Source organism: Cyrtonyx montezumae, unplaced genomic scaffold, assembly GCF_038088225.1.
Source record: "Cyrtonyx montezumae isolate F1298 unplaced genomic scaffold, pur_monq_1.0 scaffold_15, whole genome shotgun sequence".
Classification (NCBI taxonomy): Eukaryota; Metazoa; Chordata; class Aves; order Galliformes; family Odontophoridae; genus Cyrtonyx; species Cyrtonyx montezumae.
Genome location: NW_027071881.1, coordinates 3,655,617 through 3,674,541, shown reverse-complemented (window position 1 = coordinate 3,674,541; position 18,925 = coordinate 3,655,617). Strand labels below are relative to the sequence as shown.

At 40.1% G+C, this 18,925-nt stretch overlaps 1 protein-coding gene across 3 annotated transcripts in view; it reads right to left on the bottom strand.

The window, feature by feature from the left end:
- ZZEF1 (zinc finger ZZ-type and EF-hand domain containing 1) overlaps positions 1 to 18,925 on the bottom strand; it is a 54,304-nt gene that overhangs the window by 34,661 nt on the left and 718 nt on the right. For all 3 annotated transcript variants that reach the window (XM_065731725.1, XM_065731726.1, XM_065731724.1), the window contains exons 2-18: positions 15,604 to 15,748; positions 14,333 to 14,527; positions 13,603 to 13,774; positions 12,701 to 12,900; positions 11,401 to 11,611; positions 9,888 to 10,004; positions 8,820 to 8,998; positions 7,702 to 7,800; positions 6,831 to 6,922; positions 5,765 to 5,913; positions 5,317 to 5,425; positions 3,860 to 4,075; positions 2,889 to 2,989; positions 2,415 to 2,581; positions 1,488 to 1,621; positions 1,169 to 1,239; positions 594 to 708 (exon numbers count right to left, since the gene is read on the bottom strand). In XM_065731725.1, coding sequence (XP_065587797.1) covers positions 594 to 708; positions 1,169 to 1,239; positions 1,488 to 1,621; positions 2,415 to 2,581; positions 2,889 to 2,989; positions 3,860 to 4,075; positions 5,317 to 5,425; positions 5,765 to 5,913; positions 6,831 to 6,922; positions 7,702 to 7,800; positions 8,820 to 8,998; positions 9,888 to 10,004; positions 11,401 to 11,611; positions 12,701 to 12,900; positions 13,603 to 13,774; positions 14,333 to 14,527; positions 15,604 to 15,748 — 2,472 coding nt within the window. The remainder of the gene's footprint in view (positions 1 to 593; positions 709 to 1,168; positions 1,240 to 1,487; positions 1,622 to 2,414; positions 2,582 to 2,888; positions 2,990 to 3,859; positions 4,076 to 5,316; positions 5,426 to 5,764; positions 5,914 to 6,830; positions 6,923 to 7,701; positions 7,801 to 8,819; positions 8,999 to 9,887; positions 10,005 to 11,400; positions 11,612 to 12,700; positions 12,901 to 13,602; positions 13,775 to 14,332; positions 14,528 to 15,603; positions 15,749 to 18,925) is intronic.

Here is an 18,925-nt window from a genome sequence, read left to right as displayed (position 1 = left end):
TCTCTTCTGCTGCAGGATGACATATTATGTACCAAGTTAACCATGACTGACATTATCAGCCCACTCTTCACAAATAAAAGATTAAATGCAACTGGCAAATAGCATCTATTATCACGAAGCCATGATATTCCATGAAGCAAGTAATGTATTTTGTTTTGATTAATCACAATTTTAGGTAGAAGCAGTAACACATGAATCACCCTATGGTCTCAGCACACTTCTTCTGCATGTGTAAGTGACCCTCCTCCATTTACACCTCAACTAGATGCATGACCAATTCTAACCTCTCAACATGGGGAGATTATTTCTATTTCCTAGCATTCATATGATGCCATATATTCTCTTAAACGATTCCAAAAAACCTACCCTTACCTTATTCATTACTTACACTCCTATTATGAAACTGGAATGCTGAAAGGAAAATCTTTCAGTGGGTTGGAAGTCCTAACCCTACACACCTCAATAGATGTAAATAGCTTTATCTGGAAGTAGGAGAAAACTAGTTTCTTTAAGCACACATTGTTTGCTTGCAGCTTGAGAATGAACAGACAGAAATCCCAGAAAAGTAGTAGGAACAGTGCAGAATCCCTTACCTCTCTTGCTGCCACTAGCAGAAGGGTATCCATCACTGACAGCACCTCACTTATGTCAAAATTTGCAGAAACTCCCTTCTCTGGTAATAATAAAAGTCCACCTGGATCTTGATCACTACAAAACCAAGACCTACTTAATACCATCAAAAAAACAAGTCAAATACTTCCAAACTACAAATTTAGTTTTCCTTGTGATGAAGATTAACCCGTAGAGATCCTACTGCGCCCACTACTGTTGAAATAAGAAGAATCAGGGTTCTCAGGAATCCAAACCCATAAAACCATCATAGTGAACAAAGAATCCAAACCGCCCCTCCAAAATAAATAAATACATGACAGGCTAGCAAAACCCATGAGCAGCATACTGGGATTTCAGCATCAACAGTTATCTTGGATATTTTATGTAGCTAATCAGTTAATAAACATCTTAACTGCAGTATTCGCCTTTCTAAAGCACAGTTGGACTTCTGGATAATTATTTTCCAGTGGAATTATATTTATAACAAGGATCAAATATAATTTTGTTAACAGGTGAGAGGTATCAGACACTTATTTCCAGTTTCAAGACCCCTTACCTGAAGTAGGTACACAAGGATCTGAAGGCAAGATGTACAGATTGCTTATGTTCTTGCTCTGTGATGTTTTTCTAGAAGAAAAAGATGAATTTTTATGATGTGTACCATTATAACTTCTGTTCTTCGCTATTCATTTTTGGTGGCATAAAAGCAGTATAGCTATGTGGGGGGAGGGTGGTAAAAAGAGGCAAAGAAAAAATCATTTTTAGTTTAATGAGACAAAGTATATATGTAATATTTGACAATAAGAACTCAGATTGCTGCTTTCTGCATAAACAAAACAGGCAGTAAATAATGTAATTCTCATTTCATAGTTTACCATCATCGCAAAGAGCTGGTTTCTCCTGGTCTGCCTGTCTGGGAAAAAGATTGCTGCTCCACTGAGTAAGGTGTTCTTAACTTCCTGCTTCAGCATTTTCACTGGCATGACGTTATTGTCCCCCATATCCACCACTGTTCATAAAAAAAGGAAAGAAAATAGTAAGTTTAAATTAATATTTAATTAAACACATTAAAGACACAATTGATTTAAGTGTCTTACTCTACACAACTCCAAGTCTTTGCAATCTCATACTATACTTCCAGAAAATGGGGGAAAACATTTTGACTTTCATCAAGAAAGATTTCACTAGGGAGATATTTACTTGTCAAATAAATTAATTCTAGGAACATTAAGGCTTGATGACTATCACAGCTAATAAAACATTCGAGATATGACAAATTCTGTGTCAAACTGTTTCTCTACCTTGCTTTTCAGGAGATTGTCAGCTGATTAGGAAAACATTTATACTTCAGTAAAGAAGGTTCAATCCTATTTCCACTGAAAACTAACGTGTAGTTGTGATTCCTTTTGCTGGCTCCAGACTCTTTCATGTTTACGTAAATGTTGCAGACTCCTAAGAACATTTATATACATATGAAATATCTGAACTAAATGAACTTCTGTATCATTACAGCTAAAGTCTCACACTCTCTGCTGGATCAAGGAGGTGGCAGATTCAATAGAAGTTTTCTATTACAACTTCTTCCAGGCCTTATGCTATCAGAAAATCTGAAAACTGTTTCAGGGGGTCAAGAAAAGTTTCCTTATGGTAGACTAATCAGCACACACTTACTGAAGAAGAATGAAAGTAATGAATAACTGGCTTAGTCTTGAGAAATAAATGTATTTTCCCTAATTCTAGCTATTATAACATACTTGTAAGCTGGAAAAGCCAAAAGAGTTAATACAGTGAATGTAAATTACCTTCACACAGGTGTTTATAAAGATCTTCTGCAGCTTCTGTGTGACTGGGTGTTTTGTTCTGAAGAGTTTCTTGAGGTTTAGAAGTTTTGTCTCCAGTAAGTACAGAGAAACAGCTCTGGAGCAGCTGCAATAGTAGTGTTTGAGCAAAGATACATTCTTCCCTTGGGCTGTAATAAAACATAAAACAAGTAGAAGCAAAAACTAGAAAAGGAGAAGCTCTTTTTACAGCAAATAAATAATGCTATCATCTCAGATAGATACATGACAGCATAGTCAAAAAAAGTACAGCTATCAGATAAATTTATCTATATCTCAATCTTCTCTGCAACATTATAGACAAAAAAAAACATATGGCAGAAGAAGGATAATGTTATTTATGTAAATGCTTTACTTGAGGGCAAAAAATAATAGATTTAAGTGTATTTTAATTATGCATATACACAGTGCTTTGTACACAATACAGATGCAACTTACTTTTGGTGAAGTTTATTGTAAAAATTCCAGAACAGCTGCAAATCAAGGTCTGTGAAATCTAAATATGACTTGCATTTTAATCCAGTCTCCTTCTGTTGAACCTTAAGAAGGCAAAGAAAATGCAGAATTTGAACTCCATATAGAACACATTTCGAAGAAGCAGATTTCTGAGCACTGATGTCAAGGCAGCCTGGTTTGCTCTACTTTTACAACTATCATGAGTTCCATTCTAACTTTTCCCTCACCTTCGGAGATATTCTGATGATTTTGGTTAAAACCATCCCTTCACAGAGCTACAAATAGGGAATCTTTCCTCTTCCCATGTCTTGTGTATCATCCCTGTCCTGCCATATTTGATGAGGGTCCCTGTTTCTTTCTAATTCAACTGAAATTAAGTAACAGGCAAAATGCTCAGAGTTCTGAATCTGAGCTGAAAAGGCACTGAATCAATCACTGTACAAATAGAACATTATTTTGACTTGTATCCTACACAGAGGACATACCATGGTGACTCAGATCAGTGCATACCAGCCACACCTATGAACCTCATTTGCCTCACCTTAGAGGCTAACAGAATTACTTCCAATAAAAGAGGACGTTATAATTGAAGCAACGTACCTAGCTACCTCTCTACATGCCTTTCCACATTTGCCTCAGGAAGAGTTACACTCTCTAATAAACCGTGCAGCATCCTTCTATCTATTTCACTTAGCATTGCTATTTCAATATTGGTGCTCAGAGATGTCTTTTAAATTCTCTTTAGGGTCAAAGTAAGCATATCACCAGTCAACTTCAGCAAACACAATGTAATGTTTTTCTCTAGCAAGCACTAGAGAAAAACATTACATTTTTCTTCTACAGCATGCTTCTAATAATTATTAGGCTTCTATCCATTCACTATCCCTGTTAGCATAGCCTTATTACTTCCAGCAAGGAAAATACATGCTTAAACAACTAAGAAGCAAAAATACCAGGTCCTGTGCAAGCTGCTGGATGAAATGAAGTGTCTTCAGGAGAAGAGTTGTGCCACAAACTGTCTCATCATCTGTCTTCCTGCACTGCAAGCAGTGCATGCTCCTGCTGGGCTCCTCTTGCATAGGCCGGAGATACCCAAGAACATTCAGGCCCTGCACTCCAAGCCGTTCTGCTGTGTCTTGTCTTGTGCACAGGAACTTGATCATTAAGTACTAGAAGGATGCAAAACACAGCACAAAGTTTGGATTTAATAGTTAAGATAAAAGTTGGCTTTCACAAGGCATCAGTGCACGTATGCGAGGAGATTGTGGGTCAGGAGAGGCAAACCTTGCTCCTGGGCCAGCCATCCTCAGAAATCAAAAATAACAAGCTTGAGATTCAGGCTAAGCTTGGAATCTCAGAAAGTCACAGAGCTGGTTCTGTGACCTCTGCGTGCACCTACAAAGTTAGTTAATTCATTATCAGTACCTCTGGCTCTCTACTTACAGCATTTCTGCAGGTGGAAAAATCATTACCTGCATTTAAAAACAAGCAGGGCATCAGCATGTAATACCTAAAACACAGTTTTATGCATTACATCCATAGTAAGATACAAAATGTAATGCTGAAAGGAACATCAAGTTCTGCCATCCAAATGGCCTTAGTAGTTGCATTCACTCAGAAGCCCAAGGGACTACATTACACAGACAACAGCAGAACGTCTTCACAAGTGAAGATGATCTTAGAAAAGTCCCAGCACCACCTCTGTAAATTACTACAGTCCAAAGAAGGTCTGAGGAACTATTCTTAATCCAGATACAAAGTAAATGTGTCTGAAAAGCAAAGCTTTCTACTTAAACCACATATACAAAGCCCTGTTTTCTGTTACTACTGAAACAGAGAAGACCATGCTCCTGAAGGAGCACCCAAACTCACTGAACTCTAGTGATTATTTGCTCCTGAAAACAGGGGTTGAAGAAACTGGCTCACAAGGAGTAAGTTCTATAACTATCCAGTTAGACAATGCAGTTAACTAGGTACCTCATTAACCAAATGTATATCTGTCTCTATAAATGAACATACAATAATCACATATTTTAAAAAACATAAGAATTAAATATAAAACAAGTTACTAAAGATACTAAAATAAAGCAATAATCATATCATCCTTGTTCAGAAAACACCTTAAAACTAATTATCTGTGCATTAGCACAATTTTGCAGAAACTTAAATCCTGAAGCACCACTTAATTACAGCTACATAGCTGTGCATCCAGAGAAAAATAAAAATTCAGAGAACAAAAGTCAACCCATCCTTTCAGTGAAAAGCCATTTGGTTTTTACTCCTACTCATAAGAGCTTTCCTTGCACAAAAAAAAGTAATTATTATGTTTAATTCATAACAATAACAACAAAACTGAGAGAGGAACTTCTGCTTGCTGTGACTGGGCTAATGGATTCTCACTGTTTCTTACTTGGGCAACTCTGCATTGCTGCATTCTGACATCCACCTCATCCCACTCTTCTTCCACTTCAAACCAGCCAATGGGATCCCCATCTCCCAACTCAGAGGAACAGCTGCTTCTATATAAAGAAGAACAGAATAAATTTTGTGAAGAAAAGATTAAAGAAACTGCAAAGTTGTAGAAATGCCACCAGAATATTTTTAGCACGTTATGGCTGTGAAGAGGAGACAGAGGAAACAACCATTCATGCCTAAAAAAACAAACAGGTTTTTAAATCAGGAGGTTGAAATCAACAGTTACGTATGTATTTCCCCAAACACAGCAAACTGAGGCTCGTTCAAGACCACAAAATGAAGTATCCTCAAGTCATGTGGAGCAACTCTCAGTAGCTCAAGTGCCACTGCGAAAAGATCTACTACAACACTTATTTTTCAACTGATCAGAAGAGCCCCTGTACCTGCTCTTCAAGAACTGTTTGAACTCCTTGAGCTTCCATTTGTCATAGCTTTCAAATCTTTTGAAGTGTTCCTCCGCGTGGAACTTTTCCGAAGCGCTATTGTAAGCGAACACCAGCCCACACTGCGCCCCAATGGCACCTCTGCGGACCTGGAGGAACAAACCCAGAGCAACATAGAAAGAAAGCTTTTGATAAAGCCAGGCATTGCCTTCACAGCAAGAAAATAAACATTACAGAAGACAACTAAATGCTGATAAATCTGAGTTCTGGAATCACGCTACGTAAAAAAATGTTTTAGGAAAGTTTTAAGGAAGTTCTCGCAACGCAATGAACTCCAAAATTAGGAGCACGTATGTGCATGGTTAATGTTTCCTACAGTTATCACCCTGCTACTAGTCTAAAATTAATATTTCCACTTATTAATTCTCAATCTTATTTTTGTATACTTAAAAAAATAACTGTATCCCACTGTCAGAGTTTCGTTGCCTGTCCAGCCACAGTTAGAATTTATTTGCCAGAAGTCCATTCCTTCTTAATTCTCTTGGACATCAAAATATGCATCCATGTTCCAGCAATTAAATTATTCATCTGCCTTAAATAAAATCAGCTGCAGAAATCTCACTGCAGTTTTCTTCTGGTCACGAGGTTTAATCACAAGATCTTGCTTTTCAATCAGATAAAACCACACCTAGTGCTCAAACTCCACTAATGTCTCTGAAAAGATTTTGAAAAGCCCCACAATTAATGTGAACTCCCAAGCTGTATCTTGAAACTTCCAATTCAGAGTTGAAAAATTACTTTAAATATTAGGAATACAATCTAACATTCATACTCTACACCTAAAACTCACTGACTTGAATACAGTGCATGACAGACAAAAATGATCTAAAGAATGTATCTTAACTACGTGCTTGTGGTAACCTCAAATCTCTATTTCCTTCAGCTCCCCACGACTTTTGCAAATGTAAAACCTCCAAATATAATGAGTGTAAAATTTACAGTTGAATTAGATTTTTTTTTTTTAAGTATCAACTCTACCATTAGGGAAAAAGAGAAAGACTTGTACCTTTATTCTAATTTGTGTCACTTGAAATGAAGATTCAGTGCCAGTAGAAAGAATGATACTTGCTCTGGTCTTCCCAGTTTCAGTAAGGAAACCTAAAGGAGCAATGAGAACATTGAACGCATTGAAGTTCAATGTTCCCAAATATTGTTTTGGCTTGTGGTTCTGCACACTGAAACGACCCACAGTTCCTCAAACTGATCTATAAAACATCATAAGACAATCCACAATATATCTGAAGAAAACAAACTCAAACCATATGCATGAGTACACATATAGGTAAAAAAAAAAAAAAGTATGTGCCTGATTTGCTATCATAACAGCCTTAATTTACAAATGGCACTGCACAAGACTGTACACAGGAAGCCAGTGTGTCATTTCAGTTCAAAAGGAGGTCAAGAAACACAAGCCTCTGCCTCTACAGTGTGTCCAGTATATAAGAACATTCTAAAGAACTGAGAATTTAAAGGAGAATTAATAGGTATGAGCAGTCAGCAAAAACATCAGTGATCTGTTTCAAAGCTCTCCATCAATATTTGAGAAACCATCAGTGAATGATTTATGACTTCAAGCCACAAAATGGGCCCTGGTGTCAATTTGTTGTGACAGGTTATTGCTCACTTCCATACAGTATCAATAATTCTCCCCAAAACGACATCCTTTTTTGTTACTGCTGTTTGGACAACAAAGTGGTTCCTGAGATATTCACTTTGTTGGAAAACAAATCTACATATCAGGGTTATTTTTGTTTGTTTTTAAACAGATCTTCCATATCATAAAGCTACTGAGAAGTAACAAATGCAACAGCCCCACAGCCTTGTTAACAGCGAGTATGCCTGGTTGAACATTCTGGACATTAAGTGCAGGCTCTTACCATCCCCAGTCCATGGCTCTACAAGGAGGTTTTCAGGCCCTGACTTATCTTCTTTTCCCTTTACATCACACGCTTGCAAAGTTAGTCGTAATGGCTTTCCTAAGCAAGAGAAACATCAGGCTTATCAACTTCATAAAATGTAAAGCTTTTCTTTTTTCTGTTTTAAGTCCTTCACACAAAAAAATAAATGAAAAAATTGCAATGCTGTGAACTTCTTAACCATTGTCTCACAAAAAAAAAGGGGGGGAGGTTATGTTAGATTGACATAGCTAGACCTTCAGATACATACAGAAGGAGAATGAGAACCATAACAAGTACTGTTCCTCCAGCTGTTTGCAATTCACAATGTAGGAAACAGCACTTCTCTTGCAAAAAGCAGCAGTTACTCCAGGAAATACAAAGTGATTTTCAAAACTTTTGAAAGCAAATTCTGATAGGATAATTATAATTAATGTACTCTTTGGCACAAGAAGTTCTGACAAAACATATTAAAGGCAAATGAAGAAAAAACTTCTTAATGAGATACTAATGCTAACCTCAGGAGCTAGCACCTGAAAGAAGACAATTATCAAACAAGTGGAGTCAGTGCTGCAAGATTTCACTGCATTATGCCAGACCACACATGACTCCATAGTTATGACAAATATTCAGATTAATTCACAGAAGAAAAAAACAAAACTTTAAATTGTGTTAATTATATCACGTTAAAACATCTTAAAACTGTATACATGCATGTGTTTTTAAGAGAGGCCATATGTTCAGGCTAAATGTACAAAAAGTAAGTGTGCCAATGGGAGAATAAAAAGAAAATGACACCTGATGATTTAATACTATACAAACACTAACGTCACCTTGGCAAAGGGGTCACACAGTTCATGTTCCCTCTCTAAAGTTGATGCCACCTGGTTCAGTTCTTAGATCACAGAAAGCTTGCATAATCATGAATTCTTAGGGTAGTTCACCTTTACAGGCTCTATCTTCTTGCTAAGAGTCATTAACTTGGACAACTTACATAATTTAAAATGCCAGCAAGATAACAAGTAAAACAACTGAGAAAGCTGTACATTATCATAAGTACATACAGTAAAAAAAAAAAAAGCCAGCAATCATTCATTTACCATATTTATACAGCAGGTTCTGTCTAACTGTTGCCATAGAAGCGATAAGCGATGAAGCCTTGTATGGAGTGTCCAGATGATCAGTGATTGTACAAAGGGAGCTTATCACTTTGGCAACACTCCCCCTGGCTAAGGCAAAGGCCAAGAGCGTAAGTTCAACGTCTGGAGTAGTATAACAACTGGGGAGAGGAAAGAAAAGCAGAGAAAACAACCTCAGGACAAGTGCAGCAAGTGCAATTTTAAGATGTGACACCTGTTTCTTATGTGGTAAGCTAACTGGAGAACTCTTTAAACCACTGAATTACAAAATCCAGCAGCAGCTCTGTGGCTTGTTACAGTTGCTACAGTAAGCACTTGGTACTGTAGAGTTCTGCAGATTAATAGAGCATCCTGCTCTGCGCAGACCCAGTTGCCAGCAGGGAACCTAAGAACTGAATCTGTCCCCTCAGACACTCCAGCATGTCTCAGATTGGCAGCAAACACCACCCAAACAGCCTGCGTGGATGGAGGCTGCCCTCGTGGACGTGTGCTTTGCAGCACTCTCTGTAAACGAATGGTTTCCTCAAACAGCAAATCCACTTTCCCCTCGCTAAAAGGGCCCAGGCTAATCAGGCCCTGAGTGCAGGCACACCAGTTAGACTACTTTTTGACAAGAGCTATCCCAGCCCTACTTCCTTTTCCACATTATCAGTAGTCGCTAACGATCGCCTTCAGTGCTCGGTCACCACGCAGGACCATGCAATCAGAAGCAGTCTTTGACCTTCGCAATTACTGGGAGTTGAAATTTCTTCTTGATCAAAGTCCCTCCAGCCCCATTTGAAACCACTACAGATCATCCTAACATTAAATCACATTACATTTAAAACCAAAGACAGCAGGATGGATGCTTTGTTTTTAAATAAATAATGCACACCCAGAAAACCTAAGGTGTCAGTTTCTCAATGCCTTTGAAGTTTCCAAGACAGTTAAAAAAAAAATAGCAGGTAGGAAAGAAACAAGATACGTTTGCTAGACAAATTCTTCTAAACCACTTTCCATTTGTATCAGAATACATGAACACGATCTCACCTTGTTATTCTTATGAGGAAGCTATCTACTTCTTGCAAAACATTTGGTGATAAGAAGCTTGAAAAATCTGTAGAACTTGGTGTCAGAGACAGAGGTGGCATGTGTTGCAGTGCTTTCCTAGTAAAAAAGATGGAACAACTTCAGAAAACCAGACAATCAAAGAAAATAGGCATTCAGTTCTTCATGTTCTTAAGAAGCAGCTCTCTACAAATAGCTTCTCAGTGCAGGAAGAACCTATCTACCCAGATAAAATGTTAAAATGTTAAGAAGAGAACTGCATTGTAGCTGGGAAAAGTTCAGTTATTGTCAAGTAACCCTGAATCTGAATCTCAATCTCAGATATAATGAGGAATAAAGCAAGGTGCTTTGAATGAAGTCTGCAACAGAACTGGAAATAGCCTGCTGACTAAATATAACCTTGGTTTAAGTAGTTCCAGAACTGAGCAAGAGTCCTTAAACAAGGGGGAAAACCGATGTAAAATTCTTTCAAAATCATTTCAACTTCATTTTTTTGTTCCATTTCCTGAGATAAAGTAATAACCCCTGAAAATACGAATAGTAATTGCTTACACCAAAGTCCACCTCAAGTTTGGTTTTAGACTTTATAACTCCAAACACTGAATTTATTATTTTTGAAAGCTTTTTTTTTTTTTAAAAAATAACTCTTTTCAGACCTTATCAGAAATGTAAATCTTGAGCTAACAAATACCAAAACTGTAGCAAAACTGCAGGCCTTCTGCTTCAGTAAAGCTGAAGTGTGTAGAAAAGATGAACTGCAGTCAAGTAACCATGAGCACTCCTCAAACAAACAAGAGCAGATATAAAGTTTAAAAGTCTGCGATTAAAGATAGCATTAATGGACTTCAGCCTGTGGCATTCATTAGCTAATGACAGTGGTGCTCTTAAATGGGGTGGTATCACGCTAACTGAGCTCCATAAAAGCTGACATGGGTGTGTAGAGATGTTAGTACAATTCCAATCCTTCAAGTCATCGGGCTGAAGCGTTTGGCAGTCAAACAAGGAAATGTTACACAGAAAGCAGCCAATGACCACAAGCATCTGCAGCAACACTGCTTATGCATGACTGTATTCCCCTGCAACAGACAGCAAGGCATTACACAAGCAAAAACTGGTGGAAAAGAAGCTACATGAAGCTCCATTCATCAGTGGAAGTTGTCCCACATTTATAATCAATGAAGTTAACAAAGAGAGAGCTATTTAATTCCAGGCTCCCTGAAAACACTCCAAGCCAAAGGATAAGCAAAGTCCACAGTTTTCAGTGTCCATTCAGTCACAGCTTCGCAACTGGACTAGCTGCAACAGGTACAAGAAGGATACTTGTTCTGCTGTGTACAAGACGATGAAGGTGAAATATAAAAATGGAAACAATATGGCAGACAAAAGGATGTTCAGATATCTTAACAGAGGGAGTGGAAACCACTTCCACAAGGCAGATCAGATCACAGAAGCTAGAAGTAGCCACAAAAACACAACCAGGAAGTTTGGTACTTACTGAGTATTTTGTAATATTGTGTGAACAAATGCTGGATTGGTTTCCATGGAAGCTGTTACCAGAGAGGTCAGCAGAGACCAGTACCAGATAGCTGAAGCATCGCAGACTGAGACGCCCACCTTCTTAACTCTTTGATAACCAATTGCCCTGAGCCCATGGATTCGAGTGTCACATCCATCACTAAGGCAACGCTTGATGTTTATCTGTACATCTGTCAAAGCAAAAAAAAAAACAAAACATTTTTTCCCCCCATGTCTTCTCCTGGATGAGATGTAGAAAAATCCAGATATTTAAAACAATTACTGCAAAACCTCAGAGAAAAATAGCAGCAAACATACCAGATTACTCCCACATATGGGCAACTAGCACATGTCTGTTTCTTTGTAACTACAAACCCTATCATTTCATAAATTCAACTTTTGAAATTGCTTATGTGATTCACTACTTCCTCTAGAATTTAGGATGAAAAAAAAAGTAAATGACCTTCAAACTTGGAAAGAGATTCAAGATTATTTCAGCATTACCTTTTTACTTACATACATAGGAAATATTTTGGGCTAGGAGGGAATGGGGAAAGTAAGGAAAATGAATAAAGCCTAAATGCAAGCTTTTCAGTTCCACATACAAGTGGATAAAATGATAAAATTTTTATCACTTCATAAGGATAACATTTCTCTTCATTACTTCTGAGGAACAGTATCCTTGTCACCAGCTTCCGTTGGCAGTGAAAGTTTGTCACACTGAAAAGTATCTGAGGTGAAGGTACAAAGTTTCTAAGGCTTCCCAAACCAACTTCACAAGGAGCAGCTTTCCCTCTGATTGGTTACAATGCAGCAACCACAGATCCACTGTACTTAAAAATAACACTGCTCAGAAATCCTCAGCATAAAACCTGCTCTGCAAAAATCATCTGACTGACTCTTCAGATACAAAAAAATAGCCTGCTAGATGCAGAGTTTTCTTTGCTAAGATATTATTATCTAACATATGCTTTCCCTCTGCAAGCAAAGATATTTTAACACTGCCTGATGCCGTCAAACATAGAGGCTGAAGCTGCATTTTCATCATTCTAGCTCTTCAACCCTTAACCCCAGTTATAGACACCACGAGGACTCAAAGACTCTCCTACAGACCAGAAATTAAACTACAATTAGAACAAATTATCCACCTCAAGAGCAAGGTCAACAGTTCCTGCTCCAATAACTGACATTGCAACACATCTTTCTATGACCTACCCGAACTTTCACCTTCGAAAAAAAAGCAGCAGAACAATATACCAAGGGTATCTTTATTGACTCACACATCTGACTAATGTTAGCGTTTTCCAACAGTGTTACGTAGCCCGTGATATTGCTTGGAATGTGAACATCTCGGACCTCCTGGAGACTGCTGGCATTCCTTCCCACTGCCACTGTCACTTGCTGTGGCATGTAGCTCTGGTCATTAGCTGCCACCGCAATAGACAGATGTCTCAGAACAACATCTGGTTTCATCTTTAAGCTGCAAAGCAAGGAGAAAATATTTATTGAAACAGAAGACTAAACAAGAACTTCACTTTTAGGTAAGCCTCACCCAGTTTCTACTTTTATAGGAAAGCAGGGGTGGGAATTTTTACAAGGACACGTACGAACAGAACAAGGGGTAATGGCTATAAACTGGAAGAGGGTAAATTTAGACTAGATATAAAGAATAAATTATTCACTGTGAGAGTGGTGAGACACTGGAACAGTTCACCCACAGAGGCTGTGGGTGTCTCCACCCTGGAGGCATTGAAGGCCAGGATGGATGGGGCTGTGAGCAACCTGGTCTAGTTGGAGGTGTCCTTGCCCATGGCAGGGGGGTTGGAACAAGACAATCCTTCAGGTCCCTTCCAGTCCAAACCATTCTATGATTCTATGATGTACTGGAAATTACTGTCTGCTCCAAGGAGCAATAACTGTCCAGATGGTGGCACAGCACTTCCATTCAAGCACTAACCACAGCATCTCTAACACGAGTTAGAAAGTTAGCTAAGAGCATGCATCAGCACAAAAGATGCGTGGCCTTTACAGGCCGTGTTAGGCCTTCAAGGTCCATGATACATGTTTTCAAACAGAGTCACCTGTCACTCAGTAATTCCAAGACCTTCAGTCACACACCCCGCTGGCTCTAAGACCAAAGAACTGACAAACCAGCTGAGCTGCACACTGCTGGGGCACTCACCGTATCCAGTGGGAGCGAGCACTGCCGTCAGACTGCCAGAAAGACGTCGTTTCCCCATTTGTCATCTTGTCAATATCAGCAGAATTGGATGAGGTTTCTATGTGAGTATAGCACTTCGTGACAGACTTCAGCTTGTCCAACTCCTCATTACCATTCAAGTCACTGGGGTATTCTGGGGGGAAAAAGTAAAAAAAAAAAAAAAAAAAAAAAAAAAAAAACTCTTCCTTCTTTTATTCATTTTAAAAATTCATTTTACTTTTATTACAATCCCATATAAGTAGATTTGTTGGCACAGAACACAGTTCATGGAGAAGTGCTCCGGGCAGAAAATAAAGTGCAGCTAAGTTTCATTTCAGATGAAGTCACAATAATCTTAATCTACCACCTGCAGTATGAAAATACCTGTGTCCAACAGCCTCCTTGCCCTATTGGTCCCATCACTACTTTAGTAGTTTTCTGCCCAAATACAAAAATACAACAGGAAAAAGTAACACATGGTGCAGAAAACCTCAATCCAGCTGTCCTAGGGAACGGAGAAAGCCAACCTGTTTCCCTAAATAACTCAATCTATTTCAATAAAGATCGACTTCATAAAAAAGTGATGCCTGTCAAAGATTAAAGAAAGCTTTTTCATTTATCTGGAAACACTTCTTCAAGCTATAGTTACACGGTCACTCTGGAAAGGATGACCAGGAAAGGAAAATAAGGAAAAAGAAAAACCACAGCATACCTCTCTCTTTTAGGAGAAGAAGATCTAAGGAATCCTTCAGTACAGAAGACCGCATTGTGCAGATATTGTTGAAGTACTCCAGCACTGGGTATGGGATGGCAGTACTAGAAATTCGGTTCCGGTGCAAGAATCTCAGTATCATGGAAGCATGAAGGCCAAGGCGCTCTTTTGATTCAGAAAATATATCTATGAAACCTAGCAAGAGACATCATTTCTTTCTTTGTTGCATCACCTGACTTGACCAAGTCCACACTGTTCCCCTCCATCTCTTATTATTAGATAAATTCAAATGAAGCACGAGAGCCAATATGGGAACTACATTCCACCATATGAAGTAACTACAGCAGGGCTATGAAAGTGCAAACAAATAACTTGTCAAGTTACTTGAGATGTCTGAAAGGGCTCATAACCATTACCATCTTGGTTATTATGCATACTTTGCAGTCCAGAAGTTCAAAACCCCTTATCTTCACTATCTAGGTGAAACAGACACTGCTTGGCTTAGCGCTGGTGTTCTCTCTCCACTCACTTTGAGCTACACCAGGCACCTCCCTTTGGCATTGTGGACAGGTCCCAAAGAGGTGCCTAATGCCTTCCACCAACTACGTGAGAGATTTCAGCTTCAGTGGTATTCTGAATCACAGCATATTGTGATGTACCAAACAATACTCCCTGAGTACTTCCCGATGGCTTATCTGTTGGCCAACTCAAACACTTCTTGTCCAGTGCACTAAGGCAAATCCCTTTCAGCCACTTATCATTAAAAGCTTAGAAGGAAAGATAGCAACTGATACTTATCCCAGAACACAGATTCTGGAAACTGTTATTTACCAAAATAAAAGCCATTGAATTTCAAATGTTTTAGTAGGATTCCAAAGGCTAAATAATAATATAATGGTAATGTATGTGACTCATCACCTGAAACAGACTCAGTGGAGGATTTACTCTTCTAGTTACTAAGTATGATACAGTGATTGCTTCACCAAAATTTTGCAAGAAACTTTTTTCTGTCTCTGAGAAAAATTCAACACGGATAACAACCACACAGAGAAAATACTGACTGCTTATTGCAGTACTTCAGCTGAATGTCATTATGGGAAAGTTTAAACTGACAGTAGCTTCACTTGTTTGATACTAGGGCAATGAGAATATCTTGGAGTATAAGTCTGAGAAGATTAGGACAAGAAATATTACTACAGCATTTCACTGAAGCAGCATTCCTTACACAGGGGCAGGACTTGGGAAACCACGTTTTCCATGCTGCCCCATACCTGGAACGAGTGAACAAGCCTGCAGCTGCCTGATGACGTGGCTCAGCTCCCCTTGAAGATTAGCTCCACTGGAATTCTTAAGGGCCTCCAGCATATTCTCCACATCTACGGTGCCATCTCCTTCAGCATCAAATTGTGCAAAAGCCTGACAAGGAGAAAAAAGAGGAACCTTTATTTCAGCATCTCTACTTCAAGGTATTTCATATAAACATTAGCAATAGTGAAACATCACAACACCATTAAATAAAATCAAAAGAGCCCATTTGCTGCAGCACTGAATTCATGACAACAGCAAACAGCCTGGTGGAAAATCTGCAGTCTCTAGCAGGTTTTAAGGCATTTGCATTGCCTTCCTACTATGCAACCATAGCTATGCTTAGGTGGAGACAGCACATCATCTGTACCAGTGAATCAGCAGTATCCATCCACCCAACATCTGCAACAGTGAAGAAAGTGCTCACAAAAAAAACCCATGAAAAACCCTCTTCCATTAAATGGCAAGTTTGTTCTAAAAGCATTACAATGCATTACTCACTAGGGCCACATCCATTCAAAATTCATTCAGCTTTTCCATATTTCTAGACCAGCTATTAGGAAGAAATTCTTTACTGTGAGGGGGTGAGACACTGGAACAGGTTTCCCAGGGAGGCTGTGGATGCCCCCACACTGGGAGCACTCAAGGCCGGGCTGGATGGGGCTGTGTGCTAAGAGGGAGGTGTCCCTGACTATAGCAGGGGGGCTGGGACTAGATGATCTTAATGGTTCATTCCAATCCAAACCATTCTATAATCCTATGATATTTCCTTTATTTAAAAACATTTAAATCCTCAGAACTACCTTTTTTGATGTTTATTTGCTTCCATCATCTGCCTTCCTGCACTGAACACCAGATTAAGGCAGTTCACCAAAGTATTTATGAAAAGAATGAAACAAGGTAGAAGTCTACAAGACTTATTCCTTTCCAAAGTGAACCACTGCCAGATTTATTTACTTTGACCGTAGTAGAAGTGTATTCCACACTCAGTTACAGCAGCACACCACCCAGCCTTTAAACCCAGCAGCTCACGTGTCCAGCAAGCACAAACAGCACTGCTCGGGAGGAAGCCCAAACTTGAGGCTTGTTTGGTCCTGATTATCAAACCCAGTGTACCATTACAAAAGCAATATCCTAAAGAGAAACATGAAATGACTAGATTAAAATAACCTGCCAATTAACTGTGACATAGTTACAGCACCAAATGAGAGCAAAGTCCTCGGAAGGCACCTGAGCTGAGGCACCATGTCTGAGCTGGCTGAAACTGCAGCAGCACTTCCACAGCGTGGAGCTGAAGTTGGGCTCTGCAGGTTGATATGTGAGCACACAGCTGGAGCACTGCTGGCAGCTCCTCGCAGCGTACAGGGAGGGTGCTGGGCAGCAGGAAGCTTCCTGAGCACAGCTAAGGCCTTTGCTCAAGGACAATAGAGGGAATTCATTGTAACAAACAGATCCAGTGCCAAAACAAATGAAGGCACAGCTTCATACCAAGCTATCTGACTTTTCCTCCTGTGTTTGGGGTCAAGCCGTATAATCACTAAGCCCAGGATGCTACCAAGTGAGAACAAACCATGCACGGGATCAGGCTGCGCTGCCGAGCACTGCTTTAAGCCCACACCTGACATTTGCATGCACAGAGATTATTACATCATTGCTTTCTTTGCACATTAATGCAGCGTTCTTTTTAAACCCTTCCTGTGACCTCAGCAAATCTATAATCTCACCGACCCCAAAAGCCTACAACTATTTCTGAGTGCTCAGTGTAACTTCAGTGCTGTCTGACACAAAGCAGGAGCAGTTCCCACAGCTCAGCCACGCTGCTCTGTGTGGGGCAGCACCAGTGAACCAACCAACCAACCCATCTCGTGTGCAAACTCACAGCTCCTGAGCTGCACCCGTGTGTGGGACACAGTACCTCCTCAGGAAGAGCTCCACTGCAGCCCAGCTTCATTTTGCTCCTCACTAAAAGCATTAATGTTTCCTACCAGGCTCAACTGTGGCCATGAGGAAACCCATATAGAAATACAGCACGAGGATAAATCCCCTTAGCTTCCAGGAGAAGAACAGCACAACGCAGCATCTCAGGTGTGACCGAGGATTTTATATTCCATCCTTTGCTCTCAGCACAACTGAAGCATCCATATTTCAAGCAAAAGCTGGATACATTCCACAATCGCTGCTGAAGCACTGATAGATTAAAAAAGGATTAATTTATCTAGCATTAGACAGAGGTTCATTTTGCCCATAAAGCATTTAACAAATGTGTTCAAAAGACCCATGCTGAGAGCAGAAAAAAACTTAGGAGGAGATGAGAACTTAAGTCTGAGCCAGGCAGAACTTTGTAAACGTCAAAAAGTGGAAACCTCCTGCCCTGTCACCCACAAAACCACAGTCCCAGAAAGCAGATCCTGGAAACCTATCACCCTCCATCCTATGGGCTGCTGCCAGCTGCAGAAACAATGAATGAGGGTTTTCCACACACGTCCCAACACCTCCAATTGCAGCAGGATGGATGATCTGTCCCAGCACAGATCCTATGAGACACTTTTTCCTCACTTCCTAGAATGTGGAAAAAAAAAACCACCCATACACGTCATGCAAAGGAAGAAGTGTAATGCAATGCCCAACGTATTTCTGTAGCCTGCAAAGCTCGGTTGCTTGTATTAACAGAGAGAGTCTCAGTGTACTGACATCACTCTCTGACTTGTGACAAATGAAGAAGCATCTGTTATTGGCTCTTGGGAAGGAATGGGATGTGGCACTGAGGGGCAAGGTCTGAGCGTGGTGGGGATGGGTTGATGGTTGGACTCAGTGATCATAGCAGCCTTTTCCAGCCATAACGATTCTGTAATTCTAAGGGGAAATTTGGAGGCAGTGTTTCAGCCTGGAACCAGCACACAGCCCGTGTGACACCACCAGCCCCCTCCTGGCTCCCAGTGGTTGGTTACTATGTCAGCACTGATTCATTTCTAGGAGCACACATGCAACTCAAAGGTCAAGGAGCTATCCTGGCACATGGGAGCCATACAAAGGCTGAAAGGAGCCAGCAGGGAGGCCCAGGAACTGCCTGCAGAAACAGATGTGGATGCAGCCACGTTCTTCACTGTCTGCAGAACTCCCAGCGGGGCATTCTAGAGCACAGCTGGAGAACGGGCACGAGGAGCAGAGACTGATGCTCCGAGTGTCAGTTCCCCACGTCCCTTCTCACAGCTGAAGGGAAACCGCACTCCCTCCCACCACTGACCGCTCACTGCCGGCCCATGGAGCTGTCCCGCTGCTCGCTGCCAC